Source organism: Ambystoma mexicanum, chromosome 14, assembly GCF_040938575.1.
Source record: "Ambystoma mexicanum isolate Mex_15411 chromosome 14, UKY_AmexF1_1, whole genome shotgun sequence".
Taxonomy (NCBI): domain Eukaryota; kingdom Metazoa; phylum Chordata; class Amphibia; order Caudata; family Ambystomatidae; genus Ambystoma; species Ambystoma mexicanum.
Window position 1 is genome coordinate 418716137 of NC_090940.1, and position 18163 is coordinate 418734299.

Here is an 18163-nt window from a genome sequence, read left to right on the forward strand (position 1 = left end):
CCAGCGCAAGCAACAGAAGGGGGGTGGGGCTTCTTTCAGTTCTCCTCCTCTGCAGCAGCCACTGAGGGAAAGAAGGCATGATGTGCCCCTTTGCGTCCAGGTGTCTCCGATGGGGGACAGGCTTGCCCTTCACACACAGTTTTGGCGTCAGATGTTCGCTGACCCCTGGATCCTCTCTGTAGTACCACTTACCGATCCCTCCCTCTCCTCCCACCTCCCCTCCACAGATTGGGACAGCAACTCTGTTGGCGGAAATTTGGTCGCTCATCGAGAGCCTGGCATTAGAAGAAGTCCCAGCCTCCCAGCTAGGACTGGGCTCCTACTCCAGGATTTTCGCCATACAAAAGAAGAACCAGGCTGGCCTGAGAGTTGCGTTGGACCTCTCCGCCCTCAACCTCTCCCCCCCTCTTCAAAAATTCAAGATGGTTACACCAGCACTCATTGCAGAGACATTGGGCAGGGGAGACTGGATGTTCTTCCTAGGTCTGAAGGATGCTTATCTACACGTCACGATTTTGTCAGCAGCATCGCTCCTTTCTGTGATTCAGGATCATGGGATGACATTTCCAATACAAGGTGCTACCCTTCTGCCTCAATGCAGCCCCCAGGGTATTTACCAGGCTCATGAATGCAGTGGCAGCCCTCCTCAGGGCCCAGGGCCACGACGTCTACCTGTACCTGGATGACTGGCTCGTCGGGACGAGATCTCCGGAGGCGGTTCACCATACTTCCTCCACCCTTATGATTACACTTCACGAGGTGGGGTTTTCGATCAACCTCAGGAAGTCTCTACTGCAGCCTACGCAGAGACTGATCTTTCTGGGCCTCATATGGGACACACGCTCTAAGAGAGTTTTCCCCTTGGAGCACAAGGTCACGGCCATCAAGAAGGCCACTACTCACTTCCTCACCCGAGAAGTGACCTCTGCCTGGTGGTAACAACATCTATTAGGTATCATGGCAGCGGTCCTACTGGCCGTGCCGCACACGAGACTCAAGATGAGGAGATTACAGCTGCACTTCGCAGCCTCATGGAATCAGGAGGGGGCTCCCAGGCGGAGCTGGTCAGCATTCCTCATCTCTACACCTGGACCTCACATGGTGATCCAGGGACTGAAACCTGCAGACTGGCAAGCCCTTCCGGCAGCCAGCCCTGCTGGTCACCATCACCATGGATTCCTCCCTGGAAGGCTGGGGGAGGCCACTCTGGACAACCACAGTGTCCATGGAGTCTGGACCCTGCAGGATTAGGAGTCTCATATTAACTGGCTGGAGCTGAAGGCCATCTGGCTAGTTCTCAAAGCTTTCCTTACGCTCATTGGGGGCAATGTCATCCTCAACCAGACCGACAACTCCACCGGTATGTACAATGTCAACAAGTAGAGGGTTACCGGGTCCCCTCTACTGTGCAGACTACCGATCAGAATGTGGGAATGGGCTCTGGAGAACAAAATCTATCTGATGGCCATCCACCTCCTGGGCCAGTCCAACCTGGTGGCGGACAGACTCAGCAGACTGGGAGCAGACAATTACGAGTGGCAACTGAACAATCAGGTGCTGCTGGAGATCTTCAGCAGATCAGGGCATCTGGAAGGTGGATCTCTTTGCCTCTTCAGACAGCAAGAAGTGCCAGCTGTTCGCGTCCTGGCAGGGGTCAGGGTCCCTGCTACCTAGGCGACTCATTCCAGATACAGTGGAACAACATGACACCATATGCCTTCCCTCCCACACCCCTGATCCACTGGGTGATCTGCAAGATAAAGGAATCTTGTCATCTCAGCATCATTCTGATAGCTCTGTGGTGGCCATCTAGACACTGGTTCTCCAAGCTCTTCGGCCTCTCGGACAGGCTTCCCATTCACCTGCCGATGGGCCCAGCTCATCTTCTTGCCCAGAAGGGGGGCAGTATCATCCACCCTGCTCCTCAGATATTAGCCCTTGCAGCGTGGTTCCTGAGAAGGTCACGCTGAAACACCTGGGTCTATCACAGGCTAACCTGGAAATCATTCATGGCGCTAGGAACAAGGCTACTAGGAGCCAGTACAAGAGCAAAAGGACTAGGCTCTGTCAATGGGTGGACTCTAAAGAGATTGACTCCCTTACGTGCACGGTGGATGATGTGCTCTCCTTCTCTGCACACCTTGCGCACTCAGGCGTGCAGGTGGAGACATGCTGCACCTATTTGGCAGCGATAGGGGCGTACAGAAATTTGGAGGAGGAGGTCTTCTCCTCTTCCAACCCTGTGAGCAAGCGTCATTTGGTGGGCCTCACCAGGCTCTTCCCGCCTATCAAAAAACCACACCCCGTGTGGGTCCTCAATGTAGTGTTGGGTGCCTTGGTGCACAAACCATTCGAGCCAATGGCGTCCGCGGACATCAAGCTGGTCACCATTAAAACAGCTCTGTTGGTGGGCTTCACCTCTGCTCGCAGAGTCAGCAAGATCCAGGCACTGGTGGCTTCAGAACCCTATACTACTTTTCACAAGGATAAGCTGGTCTTACCTACGATTTTTGCTGATCCTAAAGATGATGCTAAAAGGGTATTGCACCTGGATGTCTCTGGCCAGGATCAAGGGCTTCCGCAAGTCGGATGCTGTCTGTCGCCTTCGGGGGGGTCAACTCCGAGTTATCAGGCATCCAAGGCCTCTATAGCAAGGTGGATGGTTGCGGCCATCAAGGAGGCCTATGAAGGGCAGCATAAACCACTTCCAGCTAAAATGCACGCCCGTGCTGTCAGAGCCAAGGCCACGGCTATCGCATTCCAGCGGCAGGTGCTGTGGCAGGTCATCAGCAGGGCCGCCACCTGGGCCACCCCTTCGGCTTTCTGTAAGCACTACGGCTCTAAGTCAGGCGCGGCTTTCGGACAGGCGATTCTAAGGAATCTGTTTTCTTAAGGTCTCCTCTCCACCCTGGGGCTACATTCAGTTTTAATCACCCATGCCGTATGGAGGAAAAGGGATGGGACGTAAGAGTAATTAATAGTTACCGTTGTGACCAACGTACTCTTAGTCCATAGTCCCCTTTCCTCCATACGTTCCACCATCCTCCCCCCTAATAATACTGGTGTCATTAGGCAATGTTAAATATTGCTGACGCGTCGTTGGGGACTGAGGAGTGGCGGCGGTGGGCGCTGTAAGGGGAGCGCATGCTCCCAGGGGCGAGCCTCTAAATTTAAAGGGGAAGAAGGTTTTTCTGGTGAAAAAGGTTCTGTCTCCCGTCCCTAGTGAGGGACGCCCATGCAGTATGGAGGAAAGGGGACTATGGACTAAGAGTACGTTAGTCACTACGGTGAGTAACTATTAATATTTTGTAAGATATATCATTGTCAAGATTGCTTAAATCAAATAGCGTAAATGCAAAATATGATAGCCGCACACTTAGTATTTTCAAATCCAGCCAACCTTTGAAAAAAGTATTGATGGAATTAGATATTGAACTGTAAAAGTGAGAGAGGAATTCCTCCTAACATATTACTGAGTGCACTGTTTTCAGAGTGTAGGGGGAGACTTTGTAGACATATGGAAGAAGGGATGTATTAGAAACTGAGACGTCAGATTATATTGTGTGATTTTTATTTCTGTCATCAATTGTGTTGACATTTTATTTCCAGACACTGTTGACTCTATCACTCCAGATAAAGTGCGTGGTTTAAGAGACATGTTGAACAGCAGTGCAATGGACATAATGTACTACACCAGTCCCCTTTATAGAGATGAAGTAAGTGTTTTGATTTAAGTTGATAATATACCAATTTATGATTTATAATAAAGTATTTTTGAAGTAATGCTTTAGAAATTATTTGTATTCTGTAACTTAATAATTAGAGATACATTTTGTGTCAGTACTCAGTGGATCATGTTTAAAATGGAAAAGGCAGAGAACATGTTTGATGTTTTTAGTTTATTTTTAAATCAATGTAGACACAATCCAATGTAAATAGTTTTATTGGAGTAACTGAAAATATTATGGTCTGATGGTAAGATTTGTAAACTTTCAAAGTCCAAAGTACTTCATCATTTGGCTCTTACATAATAAAATTAGAAGTGGGGGAAAACAGCCAACATCTTGTACATAGAAAAAAAAATATTTCACTTTAAAATCCATTGATTGTTGAAAAAAGTATTTAAGGACTGCATTCCTCAGAAGGACAGCACTTTTGGGGTAAGACGCAGGCACAATCCTTGCACCGATTCGAAAACGGTTCGCAATCCCAGTGCTGGGAAATTACATTTTAAGCAGGGCCATGTTATTTATCCAATGTTTTCCATGTAATGTGTTCAGACACTTAAGCACATTGAGTCTAAGTGGGATCCTGTATTACAAAAAGACATGGTTGGTATTGTAGAGACATTCTGAAATGCAAGACTCAGAGACTTGTAGTTTGAAAAATACATCACACCTTCTCCACAGTCTAAAGTTGTTCACATGTATGTTAGGCTTAAAATTGCATTGCTTCAACCTGTCTCTGGTTTTAACCAAATATGTGTCTATATCTTCCTCATATCCACACCCAAATCATTACCTGCAATGATAGCAATGCCCAACGCAGCCTATGAATGGCACACTGTGTGTTGAAACTAAAACATTGTCATAGGTAAATGATTGTTTTTGCAACATCCATGCAGTTAGAGATGAGGAATGTAGTCCGATAAGTTACACATTGTATCTCTTGAGAAACAGTGGGGAAAATCTATTGTACAATCTACAATAGAAAAAAGTTTATGAATGGATCCACCAACTCCACCCATTTAACCCTAAAAAATGTTTTAAAAATGTATGTAATACCCAAATCAAAGAAAGCATTACAGAACGTCTTGTCCCATAGACCATCCTAGTCCCATTAGGTAACGTGAAACTTTGGGAATGTAGGGGATTTTATTTCTGTAAATGTCTGAGCCATGTAGCACTGAGTTATATATAGCGGCTGTATCTTAGTCCTGGTGCACTATAGGAACATGAGGAAGGGTACTAAGCGATTTGCAATGTGTAACTGCCATTTTGGTTGGGAACTAGATTCTCCGGAAACCAGAAGGTAGCATATTGAGTTTGGATAGTATAGCTATAGATCAGGGAGCTGGATTTCACCATGTGATATGAACCTGCTACTTAAGCAAGAAAATGTCACACTACTTTGCTTACACATCCATATTAGTTTTAGAAGAAGTTGTTTCAGTGGAGAGAGATGAGGAACAGGAGGAACAGTAGGCTCGTATTGAAAGATGTGCACGTTTGAGCGGGGATGACCTGACTTTCTTGATTTAATAAGATCCGAGCCATCCTGGATTGGGTAGGAGGGGGGGGGGGGTCTTTGTCATCTTCCCATCTACTCCACTAGAACACCTGAGGTCCTGACCTAGTTATTTAGATACCTCTTATAAGAGGCATGCACAATATTGTTCCCTAGGCACATTATGTAGTCTTGTCACTCAGCAACACCTAAAGAATCGACTAAATTGTAAGGTTAGATCAAGAGTTTCAGGCATTTCCTGTTGTATTCACAATCCAGCTTGACAAAACGATATCTGTGGGGGTGGAAGAGCTTGAGCTTTTTTGATTTTTAAAAGAAAAATATGCGACTAAATCAGTCTCTGAAAGTGATATCTGCTTATCATACAACACTTTCATAATGCTCCATGCAGAACAGTATAGTGCAAATATATAACTCTTCTGACACCTCTCGGCAACTGCCTTGTTGTTTGGCAACATGGCAATTACAAAGTGACATTCATTCTTGCTAACCGCCTGATGGAACCCAAAGTTCCAGTAGCTAGGGTCTGCCTGTAACTTTGGGCAGCTCTGATCCAAAATTCTATTATTGTGTGCTCCCAGAGCATGGTAGCAAATGGAACTGAGGTGTGGGGCCGGAGGGCGGAGTCAGGGCAGTCCATGCTCCCTGGGCCGCAACCCGCGTACCTATAAATTTAAAGGGGAAGAAGGTTTTTTTCTGGTGAAAAGGTTTCCGTCTCCCATCCCTTGGAAGGGACGCCCATACAGTATGGAAGAAAGGGGACTATGGACTAAGAGTACGTTAGTCACTACGGTGAGTAACTTATAATTTTTCACCAGAAAAAAACCTTCTTACCCTTTACATTTAGAGCCGCGCAGGGGTGCGGCCCAGGGAGCATGCGCTGCCCTGACTCTGCCCTCAGGCGTCACACCCCAGTCCCCTTTTCTGCGTCGACGGGAACGGCCAAATTCACCAGGGCTCCTGGGTTTGGCTTTGGCCATGTAATTCCACGTGCGGATACTTCTTCTCTTTGTCTTTTTTTGTCTTTTTATCATTCAGGTACTCGGTCCTAAGGTGTCGTGCTCCTCCCCAGCGCATGTCGACTTACACAGGGATCAGCAGGTGTCCATCCTGCAACTGGCTCTTCCCAACTTCAGAACCCCACGCCCTCTGCCTACATTGCCTTGGCCCAGACCACAGTTGGCAAGCTTGTACAGCGTGTGGCTCGCTGTCATCGAAAGTTCTGAAGAACAGACTAGCCAGGTGGAGGGAGCTCTTCCAGAAGTCGCCTCCAGAGGACCTCAAGAACTTTGTGAAACACTAAGCCATGTCCAAGGTCGGGCCGCTATTTTCCATCGCACCCCACAAAGGAGACTCCTTCTCAAGGACTCTCCCGCACGGGAGGGACCGTTCAGGTCCTTGTACCAGCACATGCACCGAGGCTGCTGCAGCTACCGGCCGAGGGATCCTTGGATCCTCCCGGTGGCAGTGTTGAGGGACCGGAATGTTCTTGTACCGGATTGTCATCCGAGGGGCTCCACCCTTGTACCGGCAGTATGGCCGAGGGGCTACACCCTCGTACTGGCAATACGTCCGAGGTTGTGCCTAAATGCAGCTCTACCGATCCCCGGGTTGAGGGTGTCGCACCGAGGAGCAGGGTAAGCCTTGTGATCCACGTGCAAGAGTCTTGGAGGAGGCTGTGCCCAGCGTGTTGAGCAACATCTTATAGGCACGTGGCAGGCAGCTCAACAAGATGTCCACCGTGCCAGACAGAGGCACCGGTCCGACGCCATCCCAGGAGTTCGGTGAAGAATGAGTGTCAAGGTGGGACTGGCCTCAACCAGGTACGTGGCCTACAGACTATCCTTCTTATGCAAAGGGCAGAGTCCCAATGCGTCCATACGGACAGGGTACACAGCGGCTCCCGGCTACCCCGTCAGTACGCTCTACCACCTCTCCGGCCAGTGAAGAGGGGTTCTTCGAGCGGTTCCTCAGGCTCATGAAGTCACCTCGGATGGGGGTTATCCTCAAGTACGCCATCAGGGAAGTCCTCCCGTCTATGCTAGCAGCACCACCAGCGCCCCCGGCGAGGGCACTCGCTCCCCAGCCGATTCCTCGGGCAGTTCCGTACCAGCCTCCTCCTCAGTCTCCGGCCGCGGTCACGGTACCCCAGACTCCGGCTACTCCTCCACCTCCGCAGGATCGTCCTGATCCACAGGATATGGATGAGGAGGAGGATCCGGACACGCCATCCTCAGCCAGGGCCTTCCACGAGCATCTTGCTGGGCTGGTGGATTTACCTGGGCCTACCCCAACCCGCGGTTGAGCAGTCGGCAGAGGGGGTTCTGGCTGAAGTCCTCGTGTGACACCCCTCTGCCAAAATGGGGATTCCACTGCAAACCGATGTCTCCCTGGCCAAGAAGGGTTGGCTCAAGCCCCACTCGGTCCAGCCGGTCAATCGACGCCTGGACGCCAAGTAAAGGCAGATGGAGGGTGATGCACGCTTTCTCTCGGCCGATCCTCAGCCACACTCCTCTGTGATCGCTGCGGCATCACTATACTCCAAGCCTCAGTCGTCCTCAACCACCTCCTCTGTGAGGCTGCTAGGCAAGGAGGAGAAAATCTTGGAGGCGTACGGGAAGAAACTCTATTCCAACGAGTCATTGCATCTTCGTCAGGCCAATGGCGATGCCATGCTGGCTGCCGCTAACCGACGGTCTTTCAGTCCTTTCTGTGCTTTTGCTGGACCTCCTGTTACTTCCCACCAGCCTGTACACCTTTGTTTTCGGTTTGCGTCTTCTGGGCTGTGGGATTCCTTCTTGAGGCCCTGGTAGCCTTCGGGCTTGCTCTCACTTCGGTTTCTCATCTGCACCGTTCCGCGTCCTCCCTGCAGTTGGCTCTCTATGCGTTGCTGTGGACACGGTAAGACGCTCCGGCACCTATTGGTTAAGTGAGCTTCCATGTAGCCAACTTCCAGGCTATGTTCGTTCTCTCTCCTTCCTCGGCAAACAGTGTCTTGCCTTTGTCGATCTAGCCTCTCTCTACTCTGCTTTCCAGCTGACAGGTTTTCTTCACCTGTCACAGCTACCCAGAGGGATTCTCCTTTGGCTCTCAGATGTGCTACGTTTAAACTCTTGCGTTGTCAAAGGGAGTTGTGTCTAACCAATCAGATTTGTCAAAGAACTAGGCTGCTCACTTCGGTTCATCCGAGTGATCTTCATTCTTGCAGTCCTCTTCTTCATATCGGTACATGGTAATGAGTTAGTCACTTTAGTCTAATCTTTAGTCAGAAAAATTTAATTAGTTGAATTGGTTTTACAATAAAACTTATCCGTTCTATCAGGACAGATAAAGGAGGAATTTAATTCCGGAGAAGGCGTTGAAGGACTTTCAGTCGAGCAATACTGAATCTTTTAAAGATGGTTGTCTCTAGTCTCATAAGCGGTTTCCATCCCCAGGTGATCCTCCCCCCTGTGCAGCACCCCCAGGGGGATTATTGTACTCTGACACACGCCCTGGACCGCTGGAAAAGTTCTCACCCTAGGGGAGAAAGGACGACATCAGGTTCGTCACAAAGGTAAAAGGAATTACACAAACTAAATAGTGCTGCATCCCATTGATCTATGTATGTCCAATTGGGTATTGTCGCAGGTCACTGTTCCATTTACTCCCCTCCACAACTTGGTCAGTGTCCCTCAAACTTACCCCATTGTAAGAAGCTCACTGCTTCCTGTTTGCTTATCTATTGTACACTATTTTGTGATTAAAATAGCATTGTTCCTTCTGTATATATGTATATTTTCTGTATATAAATAAATGATCTGGCCTGCTGTTATGAACTGAGACACCCTCGTGCATGCTGTAAGATCAAGTCCCCTGGGATGCGTAGAGTAAATGGAACACCGAACTGGATAGTAAAATTATGAATTTCTTCTAACCGTGGACATTGAGTGAGTCAGTTTTGGTCTCTCTTTAGATAGCCTCATTTTCAACTTGTTGAGTTGTTTGGGCTCTAGAATGGTTGAAAAGGTGGTTAAGGAGAACTGTGACGAATAATGATTGTTTTAATAATTTTGAGGCAGTAACTACTAAGGCCACTTTAGATTAGTGTTCAATCAAAACAAAATGTTATTGCATGATAATGTAACAGACGTACTAAGTAAGACTTTGTTGGGTACCCCTGAATTTCCTTTACACAACAACTCTGAACAGTGAGGCTTTAACTAGGATTGATGTGTTGCCTGCTTTGGAGGCCCAAGAGCTACAGTCTGGTCCACCTAATGTGACCACTTCTAATAATTTGTCTATGACGCAATTTCAAGCATTGGCGCTACTGCTATTGGCACTATCCAAGCAATGTAAACATCTAAGGCAGAATACTAATCAATGTGTGCTAAAATTAAACAAAATCCTTGATTTTGTTTCCTTTGTAAGGCCAACTTCTAATGTCACCTGCAATAAAGAAATGTCGATTCTGGAGATATTGCATAATCCTACAGTCAAGGCAGTAGGATATAATGATACATACCGGAGACCAGATATCAGTGGCCCAATTAATAATGTGGGGACTAATATACTCATGAAAATTAACAAACCTTCAAAACAGGTTAGCCTGCCTAATAATAAGGACATTATGAAGGCAGACAAAGTGGATGACTTCATAGAAGAGATGAGAGGGAGTAACAAGGGAAGGTTGGGTTATAAGACGAAAAACAAATTAAGAAATGGTGAAGAGTATAGTGACAAATGTAAAGTTGTGGGCGATAATAAAAAGGGGAAACCAGCGCAAAAAAAAAGCAGTAACTGATATTAATCCTATGATGGCAAGCAATATGACAGAAAAGGAACAGTTAAGGAAGAATGTTAATCCTTCCCCAAAGTATGTAACTAAGCGAGTGGTAAATAAAGGCAAAAACAATACTATTTGGGGTAAAGGTAACATCAAACAGCGGATAAAAAAGAATGAGCCATCAAGGACATTCCTACTCTTCTTAGAGGTCCTATCAGGTAAATAAACTATATAAACCACACAGAAAAATAGTTGATTTAACTAACATTGGTGAGGAAACTTAAGGTTTTGGGAGACCTACAGTTAACCTAGATGCCGATAGATCAGGCTAGAAATATGCACAATTACTGTTGAGAAGGATAATAGGGAGGTAAGGATGACTATCAAGGTGGAGAATGAGAGACCCAAGGTTGATACTGAGCCTAGAACATCTAGGATGATTAATACATAATTGACAACCTGGGTAAATGTGAAATTGTATTGGACAAGGCTAGGCCCTCTGATATTTGTGTCTCAAGACACAATGATAATTGGAAAAATTATTTTAAGAGAGTCTTGATATTACAAGCTTATTTCTGCAAAGTTGCAAATACCCTTTGTATAGGAGGACCTTCTTGAACCAATGCCATGTGATACTTCACTTACGAGTAGTCTCAACCAAAGATATTGACTTGGTGGAAATCTTGGAGAAGTACTTCCTTACTACTACTCTAATTCACTTGTATCTTGATTCTACCATAGATTTTAGAGTTGTGAAGTAGATTTCTATGGACTTGGCTATGAATGTAGTATACACAATATCATTAGTGCAGAGCCAGTGTCTGCGGGTATACATGGCCTTGGATTCAACAGGTTGCAAGCTAATGCAAATGAGGTTAGCTTATAAACTTGATAAAAATGACAATAGACCCGTGAGCAATCATGCCCCCAAGTCCCCCAAACCCCAATACTTAGAGAAGAGATCAACATTACTGCCAGGGAGATGGGAGAAAGAATGGTTCAAGTCAGAGACAATCCTGTGATCCAAAGGGAATCTTATCTAGTGCCAACGATTGGTCTCTAGAATCTAGTTCCTTACCCAACAATTGTAAGGTAACAATTGTAACAACCTCTGTAAAGTGCTTTGGATTAAGGCTCTATATAAATAACACATCATTATCACATCATTAATAAAGGCTTTGCTATATGCTTGTGGAATATGCAAGACATTAGCCACTTGTTTGGAGATGACAGTTTACTGAAACATGCTAGGAACTCTGATATGGTAGCTCTTCAGGTGACATGGTTGACAGATGAAATTTCCCTAGAAGGCTGTGTGACCATACAAAAGTCGGCAATGAAGGGTCTGTTGGGCCGTCCAAAAGGTGGTCGTCTAATCGGTTGTAAGAATTTGTTTAAACTGACTAATTTTACAATTTAATTGGAATCATTATTAGCTGGTACACTTATGGGGAAATTAGCAGATGGGACTTCAAAAGTTTTATTTTAACGCTGGCCCAAATGAACTTGGATGGATAGAGTGGAGTGTTTGATTACTTTATATAGGCAAAATCATAATTTAGTTCTGCTGCTCGACTTTAACTCCGATTCCTGTTAACCTATATAAGTATGAGGTATTCCAAAATGGAGTATGGAAGAAAACAAGGTGGAATAAAAGAGGATTAGGTTGAGTGAATACTTTGGGCCCTTTAGGTGTTTGCATGTTGAATGGAAGAAGTGATAGTGACACTCCGGGCATCTACACCAGAATCTGTGGCAGGAGCGCCTCTATCTTATACTATAGGTCCGCTCAGCATTTTTAGTCTCTTATGAAATGGATTTGGCCATCTGCCCCAGAAAGGAGAGTGACCACTTAACTGTATTTGTTAGCATAGAGGTTCCTTTGAAGTGTGCCAATTTGGGAACTGTTACGTGTGCTTGTATTTAGTAACAGAGGTAACAGAATTCAATGTACCCCAAGAAATGTACATTTAATCAATAGTAGGTTACCTGATATTGGGGGGAATATTTTAATCTAAGCATCCGGATTGAGTTTGAAAAAGGGTTGAGGAAAGATATGATAAAAGGAGAAAAGAGCAGGTAGTGAAAGGATACAGGATGTTAATGTTGGTCAGATTTATAAAAGTATACTGTGAGACTGTTGGCAAAATAGGGAAGAAGCTATTATGCAACCCTAGATCAATAAATAGAAATGATATCTATCATGCGGGTTCCCATTAGAACTACTTTTGTTGGGAAATAGAAGTTCAGTGTTCTGAGGCAGGACATTAGGGATATTATGAGACATAATTCTGAGGAACCCACCTATTTTTGTCTAATTAAGGAAGCGAAAAGAGCTTTTTCAAGATGGCTGAGGAAATTAAAAATAAATTGAGCAATGGCAATTTTCAAAGGGCCATTAGGGAAAATAATATTCAACGTTTCTGGCCACTAGTTAGGCCTCCAGTGGGGCAACAGAAGATTCGAGGAGTATATCAGGACATCATCGGTAAATCTATACATTTAACAAGTTTTGATTGTTGTGAGGGAAGGCGGGAGTTTAATTTATCTATCGAGGATATAGAAAAGATTAAATCCCAAAATCCCAATCCGACGGGTTATGTAATTCCCTCATTAAATTAAATGTGGTATGGTGGGCATGTATGTTTGTTATATTTAAAGCTGTTAGCTGATCTGAAGCCATTTTGGAAACCTGGAAAGAAAGCACTATTGTTCCCATATATAAAGGTCAATAGAAAAGAGGCTAAAAACTATTAACTGCTCATCATGCTAGATGCGCCAGGCAAAATCTTTTGACGAGTGTTACTAATAGAACTGGAGGGATAGGCTTTGGAAGTTAATCTAATTCCAAGCTTTCAGACTGTATTCCAAAAGGGTTCCAGCACGTTAACCAACATTATCACTCTAGTGAATATGATATGATATGGCATTTGTAACGTGCCTATACACAAGTATGATTGAATATGCATGGTTCACTAGAGACCCAGAAGGTCTATGTATTTTACATATACGTCAGTGCTGCCTTTTCATACGGGGCTACGTGAGAGATGGTGGCAGAAGCTTACTAGCTGGGACATACCATTGGGCCTTTTGAAAATGATCATGTCACTATACTCGTACTAAAACTAAAGTTGGGTACAATTTGGATGGGGACGTCACTGATTACATCCCTATGTACATTGGCCTGAAACAAGGCTGTATCTTGTCCCGTATGTTATTCAATGTATTTATGACTGGACTCTTATAGCATTGGCATTCGGAAATGGACTGTCCAGCAAGACTGGATACTGAACATATACAGTGGTTAGGATATGCTGGTGGCCTAGTCTTGCTGGATGTTGCACCTAAGGGCCTGAAGAGTTCCTTAGAAAAAGGAAACAACTATGCTATAAGAAATGGTCTTGGCATTAATGCTTCTAAAACAAAAGCAATGGCCTTCAGCCGGAAAACAAATGACAAAAAATGTGATAACTTGAGACTCAGTATTGGGAATAATGCTTTTCAAAGGGTGAATTCATACATGTATTTGGGGGTAACTAGTGGTGATAAATTAAATTGGGAAGCACATGTGAAGCCTGGAAACAAGAGTGAAACAATGTCTAAGTGGAATCTTGAGCTTCGCTAGAAATAATGTGGGCTATTCACAAACTGCTATTATAACCCTGCATAAAACAAAATTCGACCATGAATAGCGTAAGAAGTGTGTTGACTCTAGGATGCTTGAATATTATGTGGAATGCAGTGAACTCTGATGCAAATTCATTGTTGAGACTGAATTATGACCTAATCTTGGCTAAGTATCTGAGTATTTCCTGTTTTTTTCTTGTGTGATGTTTGAACAATGGGCTATGCAGTTGGAGATTGACCCTTTGACAACATCATGAAAAGTATTTAAATCAAATGTCAGGAAAGCAAGCTGGAGTTTAGTTAGGGATTAGAACCTTACGGAGGTAGAATCGAAATCACACAGCTTGGAATATATTGAACAATATGGTTATACAATACTCGCTGCAATTAGTTGAGACTATCCTCACAACAGGATAATCCGAAAATACATGAGAATCAAATTGAATGTGCAGAACTTGGAGATTATTGGTTAACAGTGTGGAATAAGTAGACCCAACCGGTTTTGTACATTATATGGGGATTTAGTGGTAAAGTCAACTAGACATTTATTGATTATATGTGAAAGTTTATCATAGTTAAGATCATCTACCCGTTTTCTTATGGATTTCATTTTAACAATAATATTTTAACTTTGTGGGAATCATTTTATGAGGGAAATGATGTTGCTCTAATTTATTATTTGGCTAAATTGTGGATGAATATTGAAATTATTATGAACATTGTGTGGGGGTAAAATTGTATTTTAGTTGTGTACAAAGATCCTTAGCAGGCTATAGTGTACTGTACTATTTATTAAATAAATAGATGATAACCTGGCACCTTTTTTATCAATACCTAGTACATTATGTGATAACTTGGGTAAATGATGGCAATAATTGGCAAATGGTGCGAATGCCAGTGCACTTTATTACAATATATGGCAAATGAGTACCGGGCCGTATTATGATACCTTGTTAATGATGCAAGTATGATTAGGCAATATTTGTGAACTCATGGTAAGTACCTGATATCTAATGGCAATATCTGGCAATATAGAAAATATTAGCCCTTGTAATGTACTTTTCAAGAAAATAAACAGTTTAAAAATCTGAACGATTAAGAGCAATGTAAAGCACATTTGTTGTCATTAATTAATTGTGGTATTTTTAGGTTGTTTGGATAAGAGACGAAATAAGCTAAGAAAAGGAATCTTATTTTTCTCATTGACAGTTAGTCAAAGGCCTTCAACAGGAACTGAATCGGCTGTACATGCTTTTCTGCTCACGGAATCCACAGTTTGATGAAAAAGGAGGGAAGGTCTCTATTGTGTCCCACTCCTTAGGATGCGTAATCACATATGACATTATGACCGGTTGGAATCCGGTTAGACTTTATGAACTGTTACTTCAAAAGGATGATGAGGAATGTGAAGAAAACTGGATGACCTATGAAGAGCAACATATTCTCCAAGAGCTCTACTTAACAAAACAAAGGTAAGATATTCCACATCTATACTGTGTGGTGGTATCGACACACCTATTCTAACTTCATGCCACTCACTTTGAAATCATTAGTCATTAGTCCATAGACTAAAGCAAAAATACAACTCTAATATTCTTGCTTCATACTCCACATTCTGCAAGACTCATTTTATGGGCTTGCAGTTGGAAGGTGTACTGTAGTACTTTGAGAATAAATTCTGTAGCGAGTAACATACCTAAAAACAGGATTGTTCAAATCGCACATAGATTTCATCCTACTATATCAATACAATTAGTTCAATTTCAAATTATATTTCCATTGAGCTAATTGCATGTAAAATCCACTAAATTTAAACAGGCAAGAGCCATCGCATTGAAATTAAAAAGTTAGGTCTTCACAATAAACTAACTTAAAATGTGCAGTGATTTTACTTGCCCTTTAGGGAATTTTCAGATTGTACAATATCCCTTCCTATGCCTGTAATTGTTTCTTTATTGAATTGTTTTGGATATAAACCGTTAAGTCTTGTCAACTTTGTGGAGATGTGGTTTCTAGAAGGTAGCTTCATATACCTGTGCCTTTAGTAGTTTTAACTAAATATGCATATTGAGTGAAAAAGCATAAGTTGAAAGTGAGTTAAGATTTATTTCATTATTATTATATTTACATCCTTGTCCAGCGCTGGCCCTACCCAGAGTGTTTCCAAGAACCGTACGAGATTGAAAAGGTGGGAGGTGAAAAAATGTTCAGGCCAGGATAGGAACACAAGGATAGACAAGTGATGGCAGGGGAGATTGTGTGGTTGGATTAGGTGTGGGAAACAAGGTATGTTTTAAAGTTTTTTCACAAAGTGGTAATGGAGGGAGCAGTGTGGATTTGTAGTTGTAGGGTGTTCCAGGCTCTGATTGCCCACTGAGTGAATGCTTGTTTTTGTGTGCCTGTAAGTTTGCACAATGGAATGCCTGAGATTTTGGCTAGCTCTTCTGGCGTTTGTGTGGGTGGTGTTTGTTGTGAAGGTAGTTTGGGTTTTGAGATTAATGTCTTTGTATACAGTGCAGAGTGCTTTGAAGGCTATTCTCTGAGGTACGGGGGAGCTAGTGGAGCTGGGAGAGAGGCGGGTTGATGTGTGAGTGTTTGGGTAGGTGCAGGATGAATCTTTCCGATGAGTTCTGCATGGCTCGCAGAGGGGAGGCAAGGGTACTGTTCGGGGGTCCGGTGAGAAGAGCATTCCCACAGTCCATCTTGGGTAGAACCACAGCTCGGATTTGGGTGCAGAAGCTGTTAGAGGGAAGGATGTGTTTTAGCTTGTAGAGATATGTAGCTGCAGTTTGCATGTTTTAGTGACGGTCACACTCTGTGGTGTGTGAATAGAAGATGGGGATTGATGGCGGAGGCAAGGAATTTGACAGGTGTGGATAGGGATATGTGTCGGTTGTCTGTGGCAAGTTCTTTAATCCAAGGGCTGAGGTTTGGTATGTGCCTGTTGTGCATATAAGGAGGTATTCCGTTTTGGAGGTGTTATTTTTGAGGAGAGTGGGTGGCTGTCCAGGTGGTGATGGTGGAGAAACAACTTTTGAAGGTGTGGAGTTGAGAGGGATGAGATTTGGAAGCATATTTGCCTGTCAGTGTATTGATGAAAATGGAAGTTGTGCTTGCTAAGCATCTCTGTGGGATTCAACATAATGGTTGAAGAGGAGGAGTGATAGGGAGGATCCTGGCAGGAACCCATACTTGACGGAGATGGGGTTTGATCTATAGGAGGCATGGAGACAATATGTCCTTTCACTGATGAAGGAGGTGAACCAGTTGAGAACAATGCCTGAGAGTTTCAGCATGTGGGATAGGATGTTGAAGAGAGTAGTGTGGTCAATTTGTGTCAAAGGCTACAAAGAGATCCAGGAGTATGAGGGGTCGGTGTCCTTTTTGTCAGTGATGTGTGGAGGTCATTGGTACTGTGTAGTGTTTCAGGGTCTGTGTGTGGGGTTGTAATCCAGATTTTAAGGGGTTAAGGAGATAGTTTGTGGTGATTTGTTGTTGGAGCCTGTGACGATGCATGCCGTGATTCTGGCAAGGTATGGCAGGAGAGTGCTGATGGTAGTTTTTAAGGAGCGTGGGGTTGATTGATTTTTTTTTTAGAAGAGGGGGGAGATGTGACGTGCTGAGGAGATTGTACCATGTGAGAAACAGAAGTAGTTGATTTTGACCCAGTGCAGAACCACAGCTGTGATACCGTTTAAAGTAACTTGAGGTGGGCCTGCATCACCCAGGAAGTGTGATGATCGGATTGATCGCAACAGAACCCGAGGCAGTTGGGCTGAAGCACAAAATGACGACCATCCAGTTTCGAGTCCCCCATGTAGATGTCACATGTGTAATTTTTGATCTCCTTGTTGATCCCTACTGTGAGCTCATTAATGTGCCCATGGGCTGAGCAACGGGGGAGGAGGGGCAGCTCTGAGTTAAGATAGTTGTCACTTCCCACACCTGCTGAATTATCTGGATTTTGTTGCAATGAATCGGATTACCATAACTCTGTTTCAACTAAAGTGTTTTCACTGAAATTCAAGGGTTTTGTTGTAGTATATCTTCTCCAGGGCCCATTGGCCATGGCCACTGTCCACATTGCACCAATTATTCAACAAGATCAAAATCTCATGGCCTATATCCCCTCCCTAGTAACCAACCAGATCCCACCAGCTATGGCCCTCAATCAAGGACCATGGCCATGGCCTTTAGCCATGTCCACTGTCCCCGTTGCACCAATGGGGCAAAACGACTGTGACCCCTATACCCCCTCACTGTTAAATGACCAGATCCCACAAACCATAGACAATATCACTGTCATACCAACACAACTAAAAGCGCATGCGCCACTGACCATTTGCCTATGCCCCCCCACCCCCTACATCACCCCCTCCTTTCATTTCCGCCTGGGAAATTCCAGGGGAAACATATTGTGGTAATTTTGGTTCTTCCTTTTATTACCCACAGTAATCATTCCTGGTATTCCCATTGTTAAAGCATTGTTTGCAGATTGTTATGGTAATGTGAACAGGCTTG

The 18163-nt window shown here is 44.2% G+C and overlaps 1 protein-coding gene across 4 annotated transcripts in view; it reads left to right on the top strand.

The window, feature by feature from the left end:
- DDHD1 (DDHD domain containing 1) overlaps positions 1 to 18163 on the top strand; it is a 1509354-nt gene that overhangs the window by 1054520 nt on the left and 436671 nt on the right. For all 4 annotated transcript variants that reach the window (XM_069637585.1, XM_069637586.1, XM_069637589.1 and 1 more), the window contains 2 exons: positions 3610 to 3716; positions 14852 to 15114. In XM_069637585.1, the coding sequence (XP_069493686.1) occupies positions 3610 to 3716; positions 14852 to 15114 (370 nt within the window). The remainder of the gene's footprint in view (positions 1 to 3609; positions 3717 to 14851; positions 15115 to 18163) is intronic.